Source organism: Danio rerio, chromosome 16, assembly GCF_049306965.1.
Source record: "Danio rerio strain Tuebingen ecotype United States chromosome 16, GRCz12tu, whole genome shotgun sequence".
Taxonomy (NCBI): domain Eukaryota; kingdom Metazoa; phylum Chordata; class Actinopteri; order Cypriniformes; family Danionidae; genus Danio; species Danio rerio.
In genome coordinates, this window is record NC_133191.1 from 22,725,079 (window position 1) to 22,748,870 (window position 23,792).

The 23,792-nt window shown below is 41.9% G+C and overlaps 1 protein-coding gene and 1 long non-coding RNA gene across 4 annotated transcripts in view; both read left to right on the plus strand.

Annotated features, from left to right (window-relative positions):
* The window catches only part of LOC137487900 (uncharacterized), a 1,155,393-nt gene that overhangs the window by 337,720 nt on the left and 793,881 nt on the right, over positions 1–23,792 (plus strand). The window lies entirely within an intron of this gene.
* Positions 1–23,792, plus strand: part of osbpl3b (oxysterol binding protein-like 3b) — a 175,920-nt gene that overhangs the window by 129,936 nt on the left and 22,192 nt on the right. For all 3 annotated transcript variants that reach the window (XM_691235.8, XM_009292271.3, XM_073925485.1), the window contains 3 exons: positions 9,611–9,748; positions 11,516–11,579; positions 11,675–11,753. In XM_691235.8, coding sequence (XP_696327.5) covers positions 9,611–9,748; positions 11,516–11,579; positions 11,675–11,753 — 281 coding nt within the window. The remainder of the gene's footprint in view (positions 1–9,610; positions 9,749–11,515; positions 11,580–11,674; positions 11,754–23,792) is intronic.

A 23,792-nucleotide genomic window follows, 5' to 3' on the forward strand; every position in this document is an offset into this window, starting at 1 on the left:
ATTCATATTAAGGCAAGCTCAACCGTGCAGCCGATGCGCTCTCACGGCAGCCTTGCGTCCTGGAGAATGGAGACTCCACCCCGAGTCTGTTCAGCTGATATGGGCGCGATTCGGGGAAGCCCAGATCGATCTGTTGCTTCCCCCGAGATCGCTCATTGCTAGTTGTTCTTTCCCTGTCCGAGTGCTCTCGGCACGGATGCACTGGCTTACAGCTGGCCTCGGTGCACGCGCAAATACGCGTTTCCCCCAGTGAGCCTGCTCGCGCAGTTACTGTGCAAGGTCAGGAAGAGGACGAGGAACAGGTTGCTGGTTGCGCCCCTCTGGCTCAACCGGACCTGGATGTCAGAGCTCTCCCTCGCGATAGCCCTCCCCTGGCAGTCCCTTCGAGAGAGCACCTACTCTCTCAGGGACAGGGCACCACCTGGCACCCTCGCCGATCTTTGAAGAGATTTTAGACGCGAGGAAGACTTAGGTAACCTCCGATTGCGGTGGCTAATACCGTCACTCGGGCTAGAGCCTATGCCCTGACGTGGAGTCTATTCACTGAATGGTGTGTCTCTCGCTGAGAAGACCCCCGTAATTTGCCAGATCAGCGTTGTGCTTTCTTTACGCCGAGAGAAGCTGGAGAGCAGGCTGTCGCCCTCCACACTCAAGGTTACGTGGCTGCCATCTCCGCTCTCATAACGCGGTGGCTGGCAGCACCGTGGGAACGCATAACCTCATCATCCGGTTCCTCAGGGGCGCTAAGCGAATTAATCCATCCCGCCCCCTCTCATGCCCTCTTAGGATCTCGCCCTCGCTACACAAGCCGCGTCAGATCCCTTCGATCCTCGACTCAGTATCTTTCTGTCCCTGAAGACAGCTCTGCTGGTCGCGTTGATATCGATTAGAGGGTCGGGGACCCGGAGGCATTTTTCGGTCAGTGACTCGTGCCTGTAATTGGGCTGGCTTCTCTCACGTCCTGAGACCCCGCCCGCGATATGTGCCCAAGGTTCCTACCACTCCGTTTTAATACGAGGTAGTGAGCCTGCAAGCGCTGCCCTCGGAGGAGGCAGACCCAGCCCTTCTTTATTGTCCAGTTCGCGTTTTGCGTATTATCCGGACCGCACTCAGAGTTTAGATCATCTGAGCAGCTCTTCGTCTGTTATAACGGTCGGCAGCAGGGAAGTGCCGTACCGAAATAAGTTCCCACTAGATTGTGGATGCCTTTCTTTCTCTATCAGAGCCGAGATGAGCCGCGTCCCCCGAGAGCGCGTGCGCACTCCACTCGGAGCTTCGCATCCTCTCGAGCGCGCGCACGCGGCGCCCCTCTGACAGACTTCTGTAGAGCTGCGGGCTGGGTGACACCCAACACATTTGCAAGGTTTTACAATCTGCGAGTGGAGCCGGTTTCCTCAAGGGTATTAGGTAACCCTTGGTGATTGAGGAAACAATTCGGTAGGGTGTTGAAACACGCTTGCTGCGCCATTTTCCCTAACACGGAAATACGTGCGCCTTTTTATCTGTCAGTAAAGTTCCCCGTCAGGTGAGCCCTGCAGATTCCTTCGTGGCCCCCAGCACTGACTCAGCGGAGGAGTCACTTGCTGGCCCACTACGTTGTAGGTCTGCCCGCTGGTCAGCCCGCGTTTTGGGTAAAGGTGCCTGCTATGCGTGATCCCCACTAGGCGATCCCATATGCTTATTCCGCCACGGTTAAGTCCCCCCCCTGGGCGGACCCGTGTCTTCCCTCCCCGCTAACCACTCTTTTGCTATGCGTACTCCCCCTTTTTAGGGCTAGTCCATATGTAAATTCTGCCATCTATCCCCCCTCGGGTAACGGATGGCCTCCGCAGCGTCCTCCCTATCGGGATTGCACGCTTCCCAACGTACTGTCGTATTTCCTAGAATTATCTAGATGCTCACGACTTCCCAAAAAATATATCTAAATCCGTGAAACTTCTGTTGAAGTAGGATAAATTAGGGCCAGGGACACGTTGGAGGACCGCGCCCCCCATGATGCGGGTGCGTCACGCTTGCTTGACTATCTCCTCATCGGGGGTGTTGGTAAGGTGCAGTCATTATGGCGCTTTCAATGGGCTCCCAATGCGTGGATTTTACAAATCAAATCCACTTATAGTGCTGAAGTTCCCCCCGAAGGGGAACGTTCGAGGTTACTAAAGTAACCCTTCGTTCCCCGAGGAGGGGAACGGAAGCACTATACTCCGTCGCCATAATGACTGTCCCTTAGCTGTTGAAAGTCTCTTCAGCTTAAAAAGGATAGCGTCTGCTGGCGCCAGGTGAGCTTATATACTCAGTTGATTGCTTATGCCGCTCACCTGCGCAGGCTTGCGCTGCCAATTCATTCTTAATTGGCCCGTTCAATACTCTTTCAGACGAGTAGCTTCTGAACCGAACCTCCCAATGCGTGGATTTTACAAATCAAATCCACTTATAGTGCTTCCGTTCCCCTCCTCGGGGAACGAAGGGTTACTTTAGTAACCTCGAACGTTTCGCAATATGTTAATATTTGCATATCGACACAAAGCTAATGTGGCCAAACCTCACTGAGGAGAAGAGAAAAGCTCAAGATTTTTCTTTCTACGGTCTAATAAAAACTATTGTCAAATTAAGATCCACATTCATGTGAAATAAACAAGATTTAACTGATTGAGATATATCATATAAAATTAAAAAACAAAACATATATATAATTATATAATTATTAATAATTATGTAGTTAAACTTATTATCAGCAAATATTTATAATACTATATATTTTCAATATAAAATATGTATAAATTAGGGGCCGCACGGTGGCGCAGTAGGTAGCGTGTTCGCCTAACAGCAAGAAGGTTGCTGGTTCGAGTCCCGGTTGGATCTCTTGGCATTTCTGTGTGGAGTTTGCATGTTCTCCCTGTGTTCACGTGAGTTTCCTCCGGGTGGTCCGGTTTCCCCCACAGTCTAAAGACAAAGAGAATAGGTGAATTTAATAAGCTAAATTGGCCGTAGTGTATGTGTGTGAATGCAGGAGTGTACAGTGTTTCCCAATGGTGGGTTGCGGCTGGAAGAGCATCCGCTGCGTAAAACATGTGCTGGATAAATTGGCAGTTCATTCCTCTGTGGCAGCCCCTGATTAATAAAGGGACGAAGCCAAAAAGAAAGTTAATGAATGAATGAATATGTATTAATTGTATATTAGTAGTAGTAGTAATACAGGATATTGTATTAAATATTGTTTACTACTGATATTGTAATATTCAAACGCACAGAGGCATGCCTGCTTTGTATTATGATATTACAACGTATGAGTCATTTATTAGCCTGATGTGACTGTCTTGCACTATAGTGATTCTTTTGAAAGCCTGTCTGATCCAGGCTCATCATCTCAGGATGCACTATTACTCATGAGAGCAAGAACAATGTTTAGAAATCATTCTCCATCCTTGGAAATGTGCTTTAGTCAGCCGCACTCTACTGTATCCAATGACACTCTCAGTGCCTACCAGCACTGATCTGTGACCATGAGAAAGCAATATACTCTCATTTTAAATAATAGCTCCAGCTTTCAAATTTTCCATGTTCTAATGACTAGGTCAGTAGTTTTGTGGCCCTTAGAAATGATCATCCAGCACTAAGATTGATTCAAAAACATTTGGAATTGGAGGATCTTGATTTTAATAGCTGGACATTGTGGAATCAAAGCAGGAGGCAGTTTACTTGTCCACTACCTCATTTGTATCTAAATCCACCAATTTGTTCATAGATTAATAACAAATGGCAAAGAGAATAGGATCTACATATAAACAATGGTAAAACGTTACTTGAAAGGGTGTTCAAAATACTGTCATGAAACCTTTGTATTTTATGTATGCTTATAACAACAGTCAGTCGCATCATTCGCTCAGTTATGACATTTTAAATACAAAGATACATTGTTATTACAATTTGACATATACAAACAAATACATCACAACCTGTTTTGCCTGTCATGACATCTTGACAATTACCAAGACAACAAAACTTGTGATGAATTTTGTAATTTATTTTTTTTTTTTTACCACAGCAACAGTGGTAGAAGCTGTATTTGTCATTAAAATGTCGTTGAATATTAATGACACTATTAAAAATGATTTGACAGAGCATTGACACTTTTAAAAAGACATAACAATGACAAATATAGTTTGTTCCACTGAAAGTGATCAGAAAAATATTCGTGAAGTAGTTATAATGGCCCCATGAGAATTATGTTTATGACAGATTTATGACAGGTTATGTTTTCTTGGTAATGTGAAGTTGCTATAACAAAAATAACGACCAGTTGTGATGTATTTGTTTAAGTCAAATTTGTCATAACCAACAATGTCATCTTTGCATTTAAAGCATCATAACTGAGCAAATAACACTTAAACATTTTTATGAGCACGAATTAAACTATAAATGTTTCATGTTTCTTATGAACACCCCTTTAAGTAAAGTGTTACCATTGTTTATATATAAAGCTCATTCTCTTTATTTGTTATTAATGTATGAAAGTAATGTCAAGTTGTCAACCCATACAATGTCACCTTTGCATCTAAAATGTCATAACTGAGCATATTACACTTAATTACAGTTGTCATAAGCATGGATGCAATTTCATTCACAATCATGACTTGTGTCAAAAACAAACAAACAATAGCTTAGTGGTTTATAGCTTTTTAGTTTGCTTACCGTAAGCTAACTGGTGAAGTTGAAATCACAAGACATAAAGAAGTAATTAAATTGGAAATTAAATTACACATGAAATTGCTAACTTAATTCTAGATTCTTTATCTTCTAAGTTCAGTTCATCAGTTCAAATTAGGTTTGTTAAACGAGAGAAGCATTAATAATAAGCATTAGGAGCAGGTGACCACGATTGAGAACTGTTGTGGTAGAGGTTAAAGTTTTTGACTCTTCTAAAGCATAAAAATACCATAATAAAGCAATGCAGAAGTCAAATATTCTGCTTTGAAAATGTTAATTACGTGCCTGGACCTCTGTCTTTGTTTTGGTCATTTAACCCGCCCAATGCCAGTTTAGCCAATTATATTTCAGCATCCCGGGTTGCCTTGTGAAAAACTGTTTATTATGCATGACCAAAATGTGACCTTGTGGGACAAAAAAAAAACCTCAGAAATGAGATGCAGATTCAGAGTTCCTCATGAGGTGGTTATTAATTAGCAAATAATATAAATTTTACGAATGTAAACAGAAAGCAGGTTACATTGTAACACGCTACATGACGAGATACGCAGTTATACGCAATTTGGCTGTTTGCACCTGACAAAACATGACAGAAATTTTAATTCAGCCATTCGGAAGCACAGTATAGTGCACTTTCTGCACTCCAATGAAATGGTAAGGTTTATAATCTAATTAATACATATTAAACCTCTTTAACATAATTAAATGTACATGCTGAATCATTGAAATGTGTTGGCTTGCACTGAGTCACAGTTCTAAAGCTCAGTTTTAAACAGTTTATTTTATTTTCAAGATCTGAGGTGAACTATCTGCTGCTGCTTTCAGTATTATGGCAATAAATGTCCAACAAAGTTTTCATTTAACACCAAATAAAGCCTATGAGGTGTACCTGAGGAGATCATTGTCAGTTTATCCTGTTGTTCAGCTGCAAGAAATAAATAAAATTTTATATTTGTTTTTTATATTTAATAAAACTTACATTTCACGAGTTGTTTATAACAAAGCTTCCTTTTAATATGGAAAATACTCCTTCTATTGTGTGCTGATGCCTTTATTTAAAACACGACTTAAATCAGCCTTTAGGCTTAAGACTCAGACTCTCTTCTGTTGATGTCATCAATCTGGCAACCTGCGCTAGTGTGTGTTTAGAACCAGGCGTGCAATATCTAGTTTAACACTTACATACTGCACCTTTAAGTTTAGGTAGGATTAATTGATGTACTGTAGAATGTGGTCATGCAGAAAGCAGAATTTATTGTTTTAAAAGTTAATATATTTCTAATCAAGTAAGCAACTACTTCAAACTGAGAACTAGTCGGTGCTGGTAGGTTAATGCATCAACATATAACGATAAGGTGCTTGAGTCGACCCAATTATGACTCTTGCTCTTCTTTCCCTGTGCCCCATGCTTTCGTGTCAATCTATTAGTTAAATATTGTGAATTCCCTTAAAAACTAAAGTGTCCCCATACTAAAGTAATTCACAGTTCATTAAGGCTTCCAGTGGCCAGTTTTTTGTAATTAATGACTATTAATTAACATCCCAAATGTTTTATCCCATTTTGTGCCTGTGTTGTCAGAAGACTACCTGATTATCATTGGCTCTGCTTGTTTAAAATCTAATTTGCTGTGCTCTTGGTATGGTAGATTGCGTCAGTCATTATTTAATTGAGAGGGTTTCACTGCCATTTGTGCTTTTGTGGAACTCTGCTCTCATGTTAATTTGCTATTAAATCTGGTCCCAATTGTCATTAGTTGAAAAAAATTAAATATTCCACCTCTGAAATAACTTTTTGTTTGCCGAATGGTCCAAATAGTCCACATTTTCTCTCAAGTGATAGGGTGCACTTTATTGTACATTAAGTACTTAATGTGTACATACAGTCTACTTCGCTGAAAAAATACTGGGCTTTACAGTACAAGTTTAATATAAATATGATAAGCACAAAGTGTGTACACACAACACAGGACTGTAAAATAAAGTGCTTCTTGTGATTGTCTAGAAACAGGGTACTGTCTACAAATAAAGGTATACTTAACCTCCTTCATCATCACAGCAATTTAAGGTTAGTTAACATTATATAACAAGGTTTCTTCAACATTAGCAAATAATGACAGGTTTGAAGAAGCAGTGTTACCATTTGAGTTATTTCGAGAGACTCTTGAGGGTGAACTTGACTTTCAGCTTTCACGTTCCTGTCAAAAAGCCTCCAGGGTGTTGGCGGTGTTTCAAAAAAAGAACTGGTCATCCACAATAAAATACAAAGTCACATTAAGGTCTAAAATGCTTACATTTTACGAATACTGTTGCTATCAAATCCTGTTGCATTAATAAAAATAATGCAGATTATGTCAATAAAATTTATTGGTAAATACCATTTCACATTGCAGACCGTTTCAACAGGCTCATTGCAAACTAATGAAATTAATCTCTCAGCCTGTATTTTTGTGAAATTGCTAATATGTACTTCTTCATACATTTGATAGAAGTTTCTAGTTAAAATCAATTCTATGGAGCAGTATGACATTCCTTTTCACACTAATGATTGGGACACTCACCGGCTACTTTATTAGGTAATGGGTTGGACCCCCTTTTGCATTCAGGTCTGCCTTAATCAACGGTGGCATAGATTCAACAAGGTACTGAAAATATTCCTCAGAGATTTAAGTTTATATTGACATGATAGCATTACCCAGTTCTTGCAGATTTGTCTGCTGCACATCCATGATGCGAATCTCCCGTTCCACTACATTGCAAAGGTGCACTATTGGATTGCGATCTGGTGACTGTGGAGACTATTTGACTATATTGAATTTATTGTCATGTTCAAGAGACCAGTCTGAGATGATTAATGCTTTATCGCATGGCGGGTTATCCTGCTGGAAGTAGCCATCAGAACTCAGGTACATTGTGGTCATAAAGGGATGGATATGGTCAGCAACAATACTCAGGTAGGCTGTGGTATTGACATGATGCTCAATTGGTACTAATGGGCCCAAAGTGGGCTTAGCTTGAACTGTTGATACAAGGCTGGATCTGTTGTTAACCCCAAATTCTGACTCTACCATCCGAATGTTGCAGCAAAAAATCGAGACTCATCAGACCAGGCAACATTTTACCAATCTTCTTTTGTCCAATTTTGGTGAGCCTGTGTGAATTGTCAACTCAGGCCCCGTTTACACTAGTGCGTTCTAGTTTTAAAGCGGCATTTTAGAATGAAAACGACCTTCGTCCACACTAGCGTTTCTGAACAACTCTCCGTCTACACCAAAACACCAAAAACGCACATCACGTGACCACACATACACTCTCTGGCATACGCTGCAGCCCATCTAGCCAAATGAGAGCTGTGCTCGTCGGAGTTTTCATAAGGATCAACCCCTGGATCTAATCTCATTATATTGGCTAAAAGTTATATTTAATTCATCTTGTTGTCTATATCTAACGACATATTCTCCGACTTTGGTCTTTTGAATCTATTACTTGTTCTCGGGTAATGTGTTTTGGCTGAGCACAAAGATAAGTTAATAATTAATGTAACCACATATATTCTGTATATTGACTGATTGCTTGCCTTTATTTCCAGTAATGTATAAACTTATTGTACGTTATACTTTTATAACGGCCATTATTGTTTATTAAAACTCAATTCAGCAAAAGAGAGGGTGTGGTTTGTATTTTTAATAAAAATGAAAGGCAGTGATGTTATAGACTTCGTTTTGTTATGAATATGCATACAGTGAAGATGACGATCATATATGCAGCACAACACCTCAAAGTTTCTGCTGTCTGTTAAGTTTTTATTATCAAAATGAAAATAGCAGTTCCTCATATCATGTTTTTTATTTTTATTTTATATGTTAAGAAAGTGAAATAATGTTGCCAGGATAATGTGAATGAGGTTATAAAGTAAACTGTTCCATTTGAAGATTTACCCGACATGTCCTCGGGAGTCTGTTTTCCACATCAAACTTGCGATGTCTGAACTTACAAGGAGAGGATGCAGGACTTAACTGTGTGAAGGCTACTTAACACTGACGAAAAGCCACAATCAGAGAGGCAAATGTCGGCAGCCCCGCCTCTGTTTTCAGATGTTTCCTTTTTCCCCCATCCACACTGAGACGGAGCAGCAGGGTTTCAGAATGAAAACCTCTTCAGCGTTTCCAAAACGCTCCATTTTCAGCATTCGAAAACTCAGATGTAGTGTGGACTGATGGCGTAACGGTAGCAAAACTTACGCGTTTTCAAACTAAAATGCATTAGTGTAAATGAGGCCTCAGTTTCCTGTTCTTAGCTAACAGATGTTGCACCCGGTGTTCAACATATTGTGCATTCAAATATGCACTTCTGCATGCCTTAGTTGTAATTAGTGGTTATTTGAGTTACTGTTGCCTTTCTATCAGCTGGAACATCTCGCATCAACAAGGCATTTGCGCCCACAGAACTTCTTTATAAACCTTAGAGATGGTTGTGCGTGAAAATCCTTGTAGATCAGCAGTTTCTGCAATACTTCAGCTCATCTGGCACCAACAATCATGTCACGTTCAAATCACCTTTCTGTTCCATTCTGATGCTTAGTTTGAACTGCAGCAGATCCTCTTGACCATGGCTACATGCCTAAATGCCTTGAGTTGCTGCCATGTGATTGGTTGATTAGAAATTTTGTTAACAAACAGTTGAACAGGTATACCTAATAAAGTGGCCAGTTAGTGTACCACAAATGACCGTAACAGTGTCCATAATTTGTAAATTGTTCCCTCTAGTGGATTTGTCATCTGAAACATGTGATGTATTTTCAATGAGCCTGGGTTGGACACATTAGAAACAATGTAATTGTAAACAGAGTGTAAAAATGGCTACTTATAGAACTGCCTTCTTAAATAATTGTATTCTATTCTGTCTGTAGGTTTATATTGCTACATTCGCCGTGTCTGGCTATGCTTCCAGTTATTACAGAGCAGGAGGAAAACCGTTTAATCCAGTGTTGGGTGAAACCTATGAGTGTGATCGTCCTGACAAAGGCTTTCGTTTTGTCGCTGAGCAGGTAGGAATTTTTCTGTAAACATTGTAACTGATGAACAGGAATGTGGATATTTTCAGGGCTTCTGTAAAAAACTAACATGATAAGGTTTAGGGCTATTGTTACATCAAGAAGACTGATAGAATTACATAAAATAAAGGTTTCTTGGATTAAAGGTGCAGTTACAGTGAAACACTATTGATATTTGAAATCGACATCCTAACAATCACACAACTAGCCAAATGAAACACATCCTTCCCTTTATCACTTGGCCCTCATATTTACTACAAACACACTATACAACACAGAAAGTAAAAAATAGCTGGAGCACCAGACTAAAATATCCTGGCTTTATGAAACAGCAAAGCCAAATATTTCATAAATGTTGAGCAGAAACATAGAGTGTTGTGGTGCTCCTTTTGATTGCTCTGATACATCTGTAATAACTGTTTTTATTTGATAATCCACTTTTATAAACACAATGTTTGTTTTTCAACACATCTATAGACCATTTTGAGGGATGTAAACAAAAACAAGGGTCCCAACATATTTCCTGTTTTACATTTTTCATTTCTCTAGCTTCCAAAAATCCAAAAGGAGCTACATATTGATAGATAATGTTATGACACCTGTTTTAACATTAAGTTATAATTGAATTGTCTCTTGTTACAGTTATGAAATAGTTTGACAACAAGCAGGAAATATTTATGGGCCAATGACATCACCACATTGAAATGGTCTATAGAACAGAACAGAGCAAGTATTCACAAGATGCCATAATAAACATTAATATTGAAATTCTACAATTTTTCTATGATCTATATTTTTTATTTAATATTTGAGTTCTTACTTGAATGTTTAAGATAATACTTAGTAATAATGAATGTTAGTGATGAGGAATATACTGTCATATCTTTATTCTTTTTTTAAATTCTTTTTTTTTAAGTTCAATACAGATTTTAAGACATTTTTAAACATAATATTTTTAAGAGCTAATTTCTTTTTTCTTTGCCATAATTACACTCACTCACTCAATATCTTTTCTGTATTTTACAAAAAATAAAACTTTCTTAATGAAAAATAAATAAATAAATAAATTATAATAAAAAAGTCTATTGGAAAAGGCTATATCCATGTTTCACATATTTGTTTTTACCATATGGTTACTGAAAAAAGTTAAGCCTCATTCATGTTATGAGTGACTCGCAGCAACAAGGGACTGTTCATTTTAATGAAGAGTAAGTGACTTCTGGCAACCTCCGTCTATGCAAGCAACAGCGACCATTGGCAACCAGGTAGGCGTGTCGAGTGATCCTATCAGCTCCTGCTGAGGCCGGTTGTATTCTCCCCGCTATAGACTTACATAGACCTGCATTTGCAACAGATCGCCACCCAGAGCAACAGGTAGCTACAAAGTCGCTGCTAGTGTGAATGAGGCATTAGAAAGAAAGGGTACACTTAGGGCTTGGCGATTAATCGTAAAGTAATGGAAATCAGCATTCAGAACCTATAATCGATCGAATTTCGGAGAGGGCAATAAAAATAAAATGAATAAATAAATAAAAGAATCATTTAAAATGTTTAATGTTTAAAAATCAAGTTAAAATATTAAATTAATTGAAATTTGAAGATTAGGCCAAATCACCTAGCCTTACTGTAGGTACACCCAAGTCGGAATACTCAAAAATGTGTGTGTGTGTGTGTGTGTGTGTGTGTGTGTGTGTGTGTGTGTGTGTGTGTGTGTGTGTGTGTGTGTGTCAATCTCACAGCTTCTTTGCTTTTGTCCTCCAGGTCAGCCATCACCCCCCCATATCATCATGTCATGCCGAATCTAAAAACTTCATCTTTTGGCAAGGTAACACCCCATTAATAATGTATGCTTGTTCTCTCAGCACGAATAAGCTGATGTCTGCAGATGTGAAGCTAATTGTGTTATATGTGATCTTTTAGACGTGAGGTGGAGGAATAAGTTCTGGGGAAAGTCCATGGAGATTGTACCTGTAGGATCCTCTCATGTGGTTCTCCCTGGGTAAGTGTTTCTGAGTGCTCCTTTGGTCCAATAGTGTTGTCTGCGTAAATGTTTGGTTACCAGTGTTTAAATATCGATTTCAAACACATTTTTAAAGACTTTCTTTAGTTTTCAACATAGCATACAGTTAGGTTCATACATATTTGGACATTGATACAATTCTAACATTTTTGGCTCTATACACCAACACAATTGATTTGAAATGAAACAAACAAGATGTGCTTTAATTGCAGACTGTTGACTTTAATTTGAGGGAATTTACATCCAAATCAGGTGAACCTTGTAGGAATTACAACAGTTTGCATATGTGCCTCCCTCTTGTTAAGGGACCAAAAGTACTTGGACAATTGGCTTTTAAGCTGTTCCATGGCCAGGTGTGTGTTATTCCCTCATTATCCCAATAACACTGAGCAGATAAAAGGTCCAGAGTTCATTTGTTTCATTTCTAATCGATTGTGTAGGTGTATAGAGCCAAAAAATGCTAGAATTGTGTCAATGTCCAAACATTTATGCACCTAACTGTATATTAGCACTTAGCACTAATATGTGGGTGTTTGATATTCACTACCAACCTGATGATTGTGACATAATTGTTTAATACATGTTGTGTATTTCTCATTTTCAATGTCCCCCACTGGCTGACTTTCTATTATTCACCTTATGTCTGTTTACATATAAATAATTAAAAGAGTATGAAATATTTATTAGAGTTGAAATAAAAACTGTGTTACTTTGCAATGTTTTACCCTCATCTACACTGACAACTGTATACTGTGTATACCACAAGTGAGATAAAAGTAGAATTTATGCAGTGGTTCTCAGGCAGTGCTCCAGGGCCTGTTAAGTGTAAAACAACATTTCAGAATATTTCTGTATTAATTTATCAGGTTAATTTTGAATGTTAATTCTTGCTCTCAGCAACTGTGTTGAAAAACCTGCATATATGATGAAGCCCAATCTTAAAGTGGTTATTTTTAAATCTAAAATGGCATTTAAATAGATAATAATCAGGGCTTTACATTAACACCTGTCAAATGTGAGTAGATTTCAGCTCTGGCGGGTTAGATAGACATCTCCACTAGCCACTTTGGCTGGTTGTGATCTTAGAATCGAAAAGCAGCACGACTGACAAAAATAACTGTGTTCGCGGGAGCAAAACAGCAAAAGAGAAGGTAAACGTCAAACAAGAGGATTATCATTGTGCGCACAGGTAATGTGATGTTTGCGACTGTTAAAAAGCGTGCGCACTCCTGTTTACCTACGCGAAGTAACCGTGCGATGGGTTCCCTTTGAAATAGACTGGATAAAGAGCGATGATCTTGCACCCACAGTCCTGCTACTTTCAAGAGCTAATATTCTGTTGTAAGCAGCAGCGGTCACTGCTTTTATTTTAATTATTGTTTGAACATTATTAACAGGCCTATTAACCGTGTCACGTGTTCATCCTTCCACTATCAAACACGATAAGTTTCACCTGCTATTTTTTGCTTACAGTTATTTTTGTTAACGGTTAATTATATATATTTTTTTACAATAGCATTGCTTTAATGGGAGAATGCTCCGCGTATGTGTAGTTAACTAGTGATCTGGGACTTTTAGCCAGGACAGATTACTGTGCATATTTCAGATACATGACAATAATTCTTTATTTTAAATGTATAGTTTTATTTAAAGAAAAGTTTTGTTGAATTAAAAAGTGCACTTATAAAGCTATATTTTCCTTGTTTTGACACATAAATCATTGTGGCTAAGAAATACTTATGTGGTGTGGTCAGAGATAAATTTGGTAAATCCATAAATTTTGAGCCCTGAAAAGTGATGTGAAATAAAAACTGATTGCATTGCGACAACCCATGTGCTCATGCACAATGAGCAAGCTAATACACAATGCACACAAGAAGTTAAATGAATAGGGAGGCTTGTGGACTTAACACAACATCTAAATCAAGTCATTTTAGCATGTCAAAGTCATATTTTATGCAAATAAAATATATTGTCCCAATAACAAAAGTGTGGCTGGTAAAAATGGTAAGTGGCTAGTAATGTTGGAAATCTACTAGCCACAGTGGCTGGTGATCAAAAAGTTAATGTCAAAGCCTAATAATATTTTAAATCTTAGGTAAGCCGATTGATTGTGATACTTTTAAGCATTTATTTATTTATTTATTCATCAGCATGTCTCATGGCATGTCTCACACTGTCTGGTTAATACAGCGCAGTAGGTGTTGCTGTCGCCTCACAGCAAGAAGGTCACTGGGTTGCTGGTTCGATCCTTGGCTCAGGTGGTGTTTCTGTGTGGAGTTTGCATGTTCTTCCTGCGTTTGCGTGGGGTTCCTCCGGGTGCTCCGGTTTCCCCCTCAGTCCAAAGACATGCAGTACAAGTGAATTGGGTAGGCTAAATTGTCCGTAGTGTGTGAATGTGTGTATGGATGTTTCCCAGAGATGGGTTGCGGCTGGAAGGGCATCCGCTGCATAAAAACTTCCTGTATAAGTTGGCGGTTCATACCGCTGTGACGACCCCGGGTTAATAAAGGGACTAAGCCGACAAGAAAATGAATTTCTTTATTTTTATAATTTATAGTTTGAATTAGAAAACAGCACCAATAAACATCTGGTAATCAAATGAATATTTTTGATAGATATCACCGAGCAACAGTACTGTTATTCTGCTACAGCAATTCACATGTAAAATCTTATAGAAATGTCTGAAAATGTTATAAAGAAAAAAAAACTGAAGATTCACTGTTTGTTAGTGCTAATTGCAGTGTTAGCCACAACATAACAAACATTCTAGGTTCCCCTTTGGGTGGGGAACTCCAATGCTATTGGTGGATTTGATTCTAGGAAAATCCACGAATGGGAGGATTCAGTTCAGAAGCCAATTGTCTGAAAGAGTTTAGAACGGGCCAATGAATGCCAATGAATTGGCAGCGTAAGCATGAGCACGTGTGCTTCATTGCCAATTATCTCCGCATATAAGTACAGGTGGAGCAAGCATTTGCTATCCTTTTCGCTTCAGAGACTGTCTAATCGAGTCGATGAGGGTTCCTCTTGCTGAGTACAGCGATATCCGACCGAACGAGTGTCTCCCAGTCCAGAGTGTGTATACGCGGCGGCAGACGGTTGAGCTGGGATTCTCCCTTGCCTGGTGTTCTTTGGGTCCGGTCCTCCAGAGCGGTGCATATAAGTTGCATTTCTTTCCTGAAAGAGCCACATAGTCGTGCAGTAAGTCCTTTTCAGGATAGCGCTCCGACTGTGCGTTTCTGGATGTTTCCTGTCTCCGGATGATGGGCACGATCATTGCATCACATGTTTGGGGGTCCAACATGTTAATGTGGTGCTCGCGGGCGGTCCATGTCGTCACTACGATGCCATGACTGTTGCGCAGCTAAGATCGCGGCTAGCTTTTGTAAAAGAGTGAACCACCCTAGCTGGCCCCTGCTCTGCAGCGGGCACTCGGGCAGATCTGAGGGTCTCAGCGGGAGATAATCCGCCGCCCATGGGCTCGCAGACCTCCCGCTCCTCCAGGCACTCCATCTAAGCTTCGGGAGGTGGGAGTGATCCATCTAATCAGATGGTAGCTCTCACGCTCACTGACACCAGAGATCAGACGTCCACCGCGGCATCGGAGGGTGGGCTTTCACTGTCCAACGAAGATCCAGACCCGCTTGCCCCCTCCGGGCAGGTGAGCGCCGTCAAAACGGATCCTGAGGCGGACTTGTTAGCCGTGCTTTCCCGGGTTGCTTCGGCCGTGGGGTTGGAGATGGTTCAGCTCTGCGGCCGGACCGACTAGATGGGTGCTATGTAGAGGATCAGAGGGCGAAGCCTTCAAAGCCTCTCGTTCCCTTCTTCCCGGAGGTGCACAGTAGGCTCACGCAGTCTTGGAGGGCACCTTTCTCTGCCCGTGCTGCGTGTCCCTCTGCCCTCACCGCCCTTGATGGTGGAGCTGCCAGGGGGTATGAGGCTATCCCGTCGGTGGAGCGCGCTATCGCGGTCAATCTTTGTCTGCGTGGCGCCTCTACTTGGCGGGGTCCGCCCCGTCTCCTGTCCAAAGCCTGTTGGTTATCTGCCTCACTCGGAGCCAGAGCTTACAAGGCTGCGGGCGCTGCTTCCCAGCTCGCAGGCTCTGTGTGCTTCACCAGTGGCGCACGAGCGCTGGGGGACGGTCTCCTTTCCCCCAACCCTCGAGCCCCCTCTCTGGAGTTAGGGTGCGGAGCCAGAGCGAATCGTTCTCCTCCAGTTCTTCCGCGGGACCCTTGCGCTTCCTGGATCAGCACACCCACTCCGCGCTGCCCCACTGCTGGTACGTCAGCGATTGTAGCGATGAGTCCATTAGCAAGGGCTCTGCCTGCCCTGTTAGCGCGGGCCAGCCCTTTGCGGTGGCTCATACGCACAATCATACTCGGTTATCCAGTTCGCAAAATGGCCCCCCAAGTTCACGGGTGTGTATTTCACCAGGGTCAGCCCCCTCTCCGCCCCTGTCTTGCGAGAGGAGATTGCTGCCCTCCTGCGAAGGGTGCAATCGAGCCGGTCCCTCTAGCCAAGATGGAGAGTGGGTTTTACAATTCGTACTTCATCGTACCCAAAAAGAGCGGTGGGTCACAGCCAATCCTAGATCTGCGCGTTTTGAACCGCTGTATTCAAAAGTTCGCAAAATGGCCCCCCAAGTTCACGGGTGTGTATTTCACCAGGGTCAGCCCCCTCTCCGCCCCTGTCTTGCAAGAGGAGATTGCTGCCCTCCTGGCGAAGGGTGCAATCGAGCCGGTCCCTCTAGCCAAGATGGAGAGTGGGTTTTACAGTCCGTACTTCATCGTACCCAAAAAGAGCGGTGGATCACAGCCAATCCTAGATCTGCGCGTTTTGAACCGCTGTCTGCACAAGCTGCCGTTCAGAATAATCACGCAGAGGCGTATTCTCCAATGCGTTCGTTCTCTGGATTGGTTTGCGGCTATAGACCTGAAGGACATGTACTTCCATGTCTCCATTCTCCCACGCCACCATCAGTTTCTGCGGTTTGCGTTTGAAGGTCGAGCGTGGCAATACAAGGTCCTCCCCTTCGGGCTCTTTCTGTCTCCCCGTGTCTTCACCATACTCGCGGAGGGTGCCTTAGTGCCCATTCGGTTCACGGGCATCCGCATACTCAATTATCTCGACGACTGGCTGATTTTAGCCCACTCGCGGGAGCAATTGATTATGCACAGAGACAAGGTGCACTGGCATCTCCACCTGTTGGAGCTTCAGGTCAACCGAAAAAAAGCAAACTCGCCCCTGTGCAGAGGATCTCTTTTCTCGGGATGGAGCTGTACTCGGTCACCATGGTAGCGCGCTTCTCCGGAGAGCGCGCTCGCCTGTTGCTGAACTGTCTGTGAGAGCTCGACAGCAAAGTAGTGGTCCCACTGAAATATTTTCAGAGGCTCCTGGGGGCTACAGCATCCGCAGCCGCCGTCACGCCGCTCGGATTACTCCATATGAGACCACTCCAGCACTGTCTTCACAATCGAGTCCCAAGACGCGCATAGCATGCTGGCACACACCGAGTCTCTTGTCACTGCGCTGTGTCGCCGCGCCCTTGGAACGACCCCTCGTTCCTACAGGCCGGTGTGCCTCTAGGACAGGCGTCCAGTCATGTTGTTGTCTCAACAGATGCTTCCAACACGAGCTGGGGGGCCGTGTGTTGCAGGCATGCTGCTGCGGGCCTGTGGAAGGGTGCCCAGTTGCATTGGCATATCAATCGCCTAGAGCTGTTGGCAGTGTTCCCCGCTCTCCACCGTTTTTTTCCGGTGCTGGAGCAGCAACACATGCTGGTCAGGACAGACAGTAAGGCGGCGGCGGCGTACATCAACCGTATGGGGGGTATGCGCTCTCGCCGCATGTCTCAGCTCGCGCACCGTCTGCTCCTCTGGAGTCACCAGCAGCTGAAATCGCTGCGTGCGATTCATGTTCCAGGCAAGCTCAACCATGCAGCCGATGTACTCTCACGGCAGCAGATACGCTTCGGAGAATGGAGACTCCACCCCGAGTCAGTTTAGCTGATATGGGCGCGATTCGGGAGGCCCAGATTGATCTGTTTGCTTCCCCCGAGAACGCTCACTGCCAGTTGTTCGGATGCACTGGCCCACAGCTGGCCTCAGGACATGCGCAAGTATGCGTTCCCCCCAGTGAGCCTGCTCTCGCAGTTACTGTACAAGGTCAGGGAGGACGAGGAACAGGTTCTGCTAGTTGCGCCCCTCTGGCCCAACCGGACCTAGATATCAGAGCTCTCTTTCCTCGCGACGGCCCTCCTCTGGCGGATCCCCTTGAGAGAGGACCTACTCTCTCAGGGACAGGGCACCATCTGGCACCCTCGCCCTGATCTTTGGAACCTCCACATGTGGTCCTTAGATGCGAGGAAGACTTAGGTAACCTACCGAGTGCGGTGGTTAATACCATCAATCAGGCTAGAGCCCCCTCCACGAGGCGCACCTACGCCCTGAAGTGGAGTCTATTCACCGAATGGTGCGTCGCTCGCAGAGAAGACCCCCGAAACTGCCAGATCAGTGTTGTGCTCTTTTTCCTTCAAGAGAAGCTAGAGAGCAGGCTGTCGCCCTCCACTCTCAAGTTTTACGTGGCTGCCAACTCCGCTTATCATGACGTGGTAGCTGGCAGCAACATGGGAAAGCATAACCTCATCATCCGGTTCCTCAGAGGTGCTAGGCGAATTAATCCACCCCGCCCCCCTATCATGCCCTCTTGGGATCCTGCCCTCGTTCTCACGAGCTTGCGTACAGATCCCTTTGAGCCACTTGAATCAGTATCTTTAAGATTTCTGTCCCTGAAGACAGCTCTGCTGGTCGCGTTGGCCTCCATCAAGAGGGTCGGGGACCTGGAGGCATTTTCGGTCAGTGACTCATGCCTGGAATTCGGGCCGGATTACTCTCACATTATCCTGAGACCCCACCCGGGTTATGTGCCCAAGGTTCCTACCACACCCCTCAGAGATCAGGTAGTGAGCCTGCAAGCGCTGCCCCAGGAGGAGGCAGACCCAGCCCCTTCTTTGCTTTGTCCAGTTTGCGCACTGCGTATCTATCTGGACCGCACTCAGAGTTTTAGATCATCTGAGCAGCTCTTCGTCTGTTATGGCGATCGGCAGCAGGGAAGTGCCGTATCGAAACAAAGATTATCCCACTGGATTGTGGATGCCATTTCACTTGCTTATTAGAGCCGAGGTGAGCCGTGTCCCCTGACAGTGCGTGCGCACTCCACTCTGAGCATCGCATCCTCTTGGGCGCATGCAGGCGGCGCCTCTCTAACAGACATCTGTAGAGCTGCAGGCTGGGCGACACCCAACACATTTTCAAGGTTTTACAACGTGGAGCCGGTTTTCTCAAGGGTATTAGGTAACCCTTTGTGAAATACGCTTGCTGCACCATTCTCCCTAACACGGAGATACGTGCGCCTTTTTATCTGTCAGTAAAGTTCCCTGTCAGGTGAGCCCTGCAGATTCCTCTGAGGCCCCCAGCACTGACTCAGCGGATGAGTCACTTGCTGGTCCACTACGTTGTAGGTCTGCCCACTGGTCAGCCCACGTTTTGGGTATAGGTGCCAGCTATGCGTGATCCCCACTAGGCGATCCCATATGCTTATTCTGCCAAGGTTCAGTCCCCCCTCTCGGGCATACCCGTGTCTTCCCTCTCCGCTATCCACCTTTATTATTATGCGTACTCCCCTCCTAAGGGCTAGTCCATATTTACCTGCCATCATATCTCCCCACTGGGTAGCAGATGGCCTCAGCAGCGTCCTTCCTATCGGGACTGCACGCTTCCCAATGTACTGTCGTATTATTCCTAGAATTATCTAGACGCTTGTAACTTCCCAAAAAATATATCTAAATCCGTAAAACTGTTGAAGTGGGATAAGTAAAGGCCAGGCACACGTTGGAGGACCGCGCCTCCCATGATGTAGGATCGTTTACGCTTGCTTGACAATCCTCTCATCGGAGGCGTTAGTAAGGTGCAGTCATTATGGCGTTTTCCATAGCTTCTCCCATTCGTGGATTTTCCTAGAATCAAATCCACCAATAGCAATGGAGTTCCCCACCCGAAGGGGAACGCTCTGGTTACTAAAGTAACCGGAAATGCTATTTACCATCGACATAATGACTGTCCCTTAGCTGTTAGTTTAAGTCTCTTCAGCTTAAAAGGATAGCGAATGCTTGCTCCACCTGTGCTTATATGCGGAGATAATTGACAATGAAGCACACGTGCGCAAGCTTACGCTGCCAATTCATTGGCATTCATTGGCCCATTCCATACTCTTTCAGACAATTGGCTTCTGAACCCGAATCCTCCAATTCGTGGATTTTCCTAGAATCAAATGCACCAATAGCATTTCCGTTCCCCTCCTTGGGGAATGAGGGTTAATTTAGTAACCAGAGCGTACTCTCGGCAGGTCTTTAAAGTGTTTATTTAGAGGCTGATTTTAAATCTAAACCACTAAACCCATACTAAAACATTTCTAATTTTAAAAAATTGTGAAAAGTATGAGAAAATATGGTTTAAATCACTGAAACCATAACATTTTTTCAAGATATTCGCTATTTTTAGCTATTTTTGAAGAATTTGGTTTTGTAAATTCATATTTTATGTTCATTCATTGGATTTATCAGGAGTCACCACAGCGTAATGAACTGCCACATATTTCATATAATATATTAAAATATTCAGTTTATATTCACTGATCAAATATCTTATTTCATAAAGCAATTGTTTATGTTTTAGTGTCTTAGATGAAACTTCTCTATTTTTATGGCTTCATATTTTGCATGTTTAAGTGTCAGAGTTTTTGGGTGATTAGACTTTCAATTTTATCAAAAATAATGACAAATATTTTATTGTGTGTTCAAATTGGACCTACCCGAGAAATGCAAATAAGAATTTTATTTGTACGTGAACTAATCTACGGTCTATATAATGATTAAATGAAACAAGTGCTGATAGTAAGTGTAAAAAGTCTAACATTAAATTAAAAATACGTTCTGAATACATTATGGAACAGAAACTGTAGTCTGCTGTTTCTGTGTTGCAATGTAACCCACGGCTATTGGAAGACGTTAGAGAAAACAGATCGAAGTCTGTGTAATTGATATCTTAAATATGATGACACTGTTCACATGATAACGGCACCTGTGTTAGATGTTGCCAATGTCCTTGTTTTCATAAAGCAGAAAAGCTGTTATCTGTTCTGGAAACACCAGACCAAGGTGAGGTGTTGAACAGCAGCAGCCAGATACAGTATTCAGCAGCACACTATTCACGGACATAAGATGACACACCGTCTGTGCTGTGTGGGTTGCATCAATTTTATACTGGTTTTCTGATTTTATGAATGAAACCGATTGTCCTCCAACAAACTCACCTCACAATGTAAAGCTTTTGGTGAGATACTTTTGTGTCATTTTTGAAAGTGCTTGGATTCTGGGCAATCAATACTAATACAAATAATCCTAAATTAGTTATTTAAAATATTCGTGCAAATATCTTATCGTAAGGCGTAACATGATTATGACAACATAGGCTGATTCCGAAAGCGTAGCCCTATGTATGTTTCTGGAGATTGCAAATTACGTAGCCAGAGCTACATATGGCCAATGTTGGGCAAAGTTACTTTTGAAAGGAGTGCATTACAATATTGAGTCACTTCCCCAAGCAAGTTACTAATTGCATTACTTAGTTACTTTTTCTGGAAAGTTATGTGTTATGTATACTGTTGCGTTACTTTTCCTTTCCTGGCTTTTCATTTTCCTTTAAAAAATTGTAGGCTAAAATTGTACTTTGAGAACTTTCTGAGCCCTGAGCTATACATGCTGTAAACAGATTAATGAAAGCAATTAATGAAATTAGCAATGTGTTTGCTACTTTCGAATGTTTTGTGTTATTAGTTAAATAAATTCTCTGTCCATTGAGATAAAGATTGCAATAAAGCCTAAGAGTATTAATTAATTTATTTCAGGCAAAAACAGATTTAAACCTTTAAAATATTTATTAAGAAAATTAACAGTTAGACAATTAAAATCATTCCCAAATTAAAATAAATCTTTGAGCTTTATACATTGAATAAATTGCTTCACCTGATCTTAACAAATGTGTAAATCATTTCCCAATATTACTATATTGCAAAAAGTAGTCGCTCCCACAGTAACGTTAGACAGTGGCTGCATCTCTTCATCAATAAAATCAATAGTAATTTTTTTTGTTTAGTCGAATTAATTGATTTACCTGGAGAACATGAACTGATATCAATAGTAGGTGCAGGTGGGGTGCGGATGTAGTGCTTCGCATCCAGTTTTGTTTTTTGTTTTTTCAATGTCGTGTTTCTTGCAATTGTCTAGTGTTTTACTTACACACAATCTACACAACAACAATCCACTTTTCTTCAATGAGTTCGAAATTACAAGAATCCATTGCAAAAATGTAAGTTAGCCATTGTTTCTGTTTTTGACTGAAATGCTGACAGGCGATTCACGAATGAATCGTTTGTTTTAACTGGATCTTCTAAGTGACCCGGTCAAACCAGTTCATTAAATTGAATGGAGCTGTCGTGAAACGATTTGCATCTTCAGTAAGTGCTAACATACCGGATACCCCCTCTGACTCAGAATAAACCCATATCAGTTAGTAGAACAGTTAGGAGATTCAGTTAGTAGAACAGTACACTGACTCATCTGCTGTGAAAAAATAGACCTGATGAGGATGAGTGCATGTCTGTTACCTCACCGCACGCTCTCTCATTGAGTGTGTGATTTAACCTGATATGTATATATATATATATATATATATATATATATATATATATATATATATATATATGTGTGTATATATATACTTATTTATATATGTGTTATATATATGTGTGTATATATATACTTATATATATACTTATTTTTAAAAGTAATGCCTTATATTACTCGTTACTTTGGAAAAGTAATGGTATTACATAATGCGTTCACAGCACTTAAGCACACTGCAACTTAAGCAAGTCTATTACTAAAATTGTTTTAAATTTGGTTTTGTAGTTCGGGCCCAAATAATATTTGTTGCTGCTCTAAATGCTATAAATAAGTGGCAATTATTGATGCATTGGGTAAAATTGCTACTTTTTACTCTCATTCAATGTGTCTTTGGTCATTATCAATGCACTGTCACTTTCATTGAGCATGAGTAGGACGGCAAAAATAGACTATCGCAGATAAAACCATCGCAGCACTGCTGCTTCAGCGACACTCACACCATGCGCTGATGTGCTGCTTCTGCGTGTAGTATGAAAGCTCTAATCTGTTATCATGGACGCTGAAAAAAACACTCGCTGCTCGTGCTTGCGGTGTGAAGCAGGCTTTAGTCAACAGCGGCCTCAAGTGGATTTACGTGAGAAGTGCAGGCATGAATTGCACTTGCGAGAGATATTTGAGATCTAATAAAACATAGCACACGGGGCGTATTTTGCTCTCTCCAGAAATGTATATAGGGGTACATAATCGGACTGAGCTTGGGTTGGATTATGAATATCTAGAATTCTTGGTCCTGATTGGTCAGTCATGGTATTCTGTGTTAAGATCTTTTTGTTTAAAAGTGCTATATAAATTCATTCACTTGTTCATTAGGGGCAGTGTAATCTTAACAAAAAAAGGTAATAGAGTTTCAAAGACACAAGTAAGGTGATTACTGGTGTTATAATTCTAAAACAATAGTGGCAGCAACTGCAGAGTGATGTAGTTTCCTGAGCTGTGTTCTAAATATAAATATAATGCTGGCATGCTATTTGCTTTTCTGGTTGGCATGTGTGATACATGCACACTGCAATATATGCTTTTCTTGCTTTGAGTGTTTGTCTTGTTTGTAGTCCAAATATCTTAAAATACTTCAATCAAAAACTATTTTCTAGACAAGCCAAAAATACTGTCTTGTTTTCAGAAATAATATGTCAACATGAAGTGAGTTTTTCCCTAAAACAAGCTAAAAAGTCTTCCAATGAGGTAAGCAAAGTAATCATATTTTAAAGTGCAAA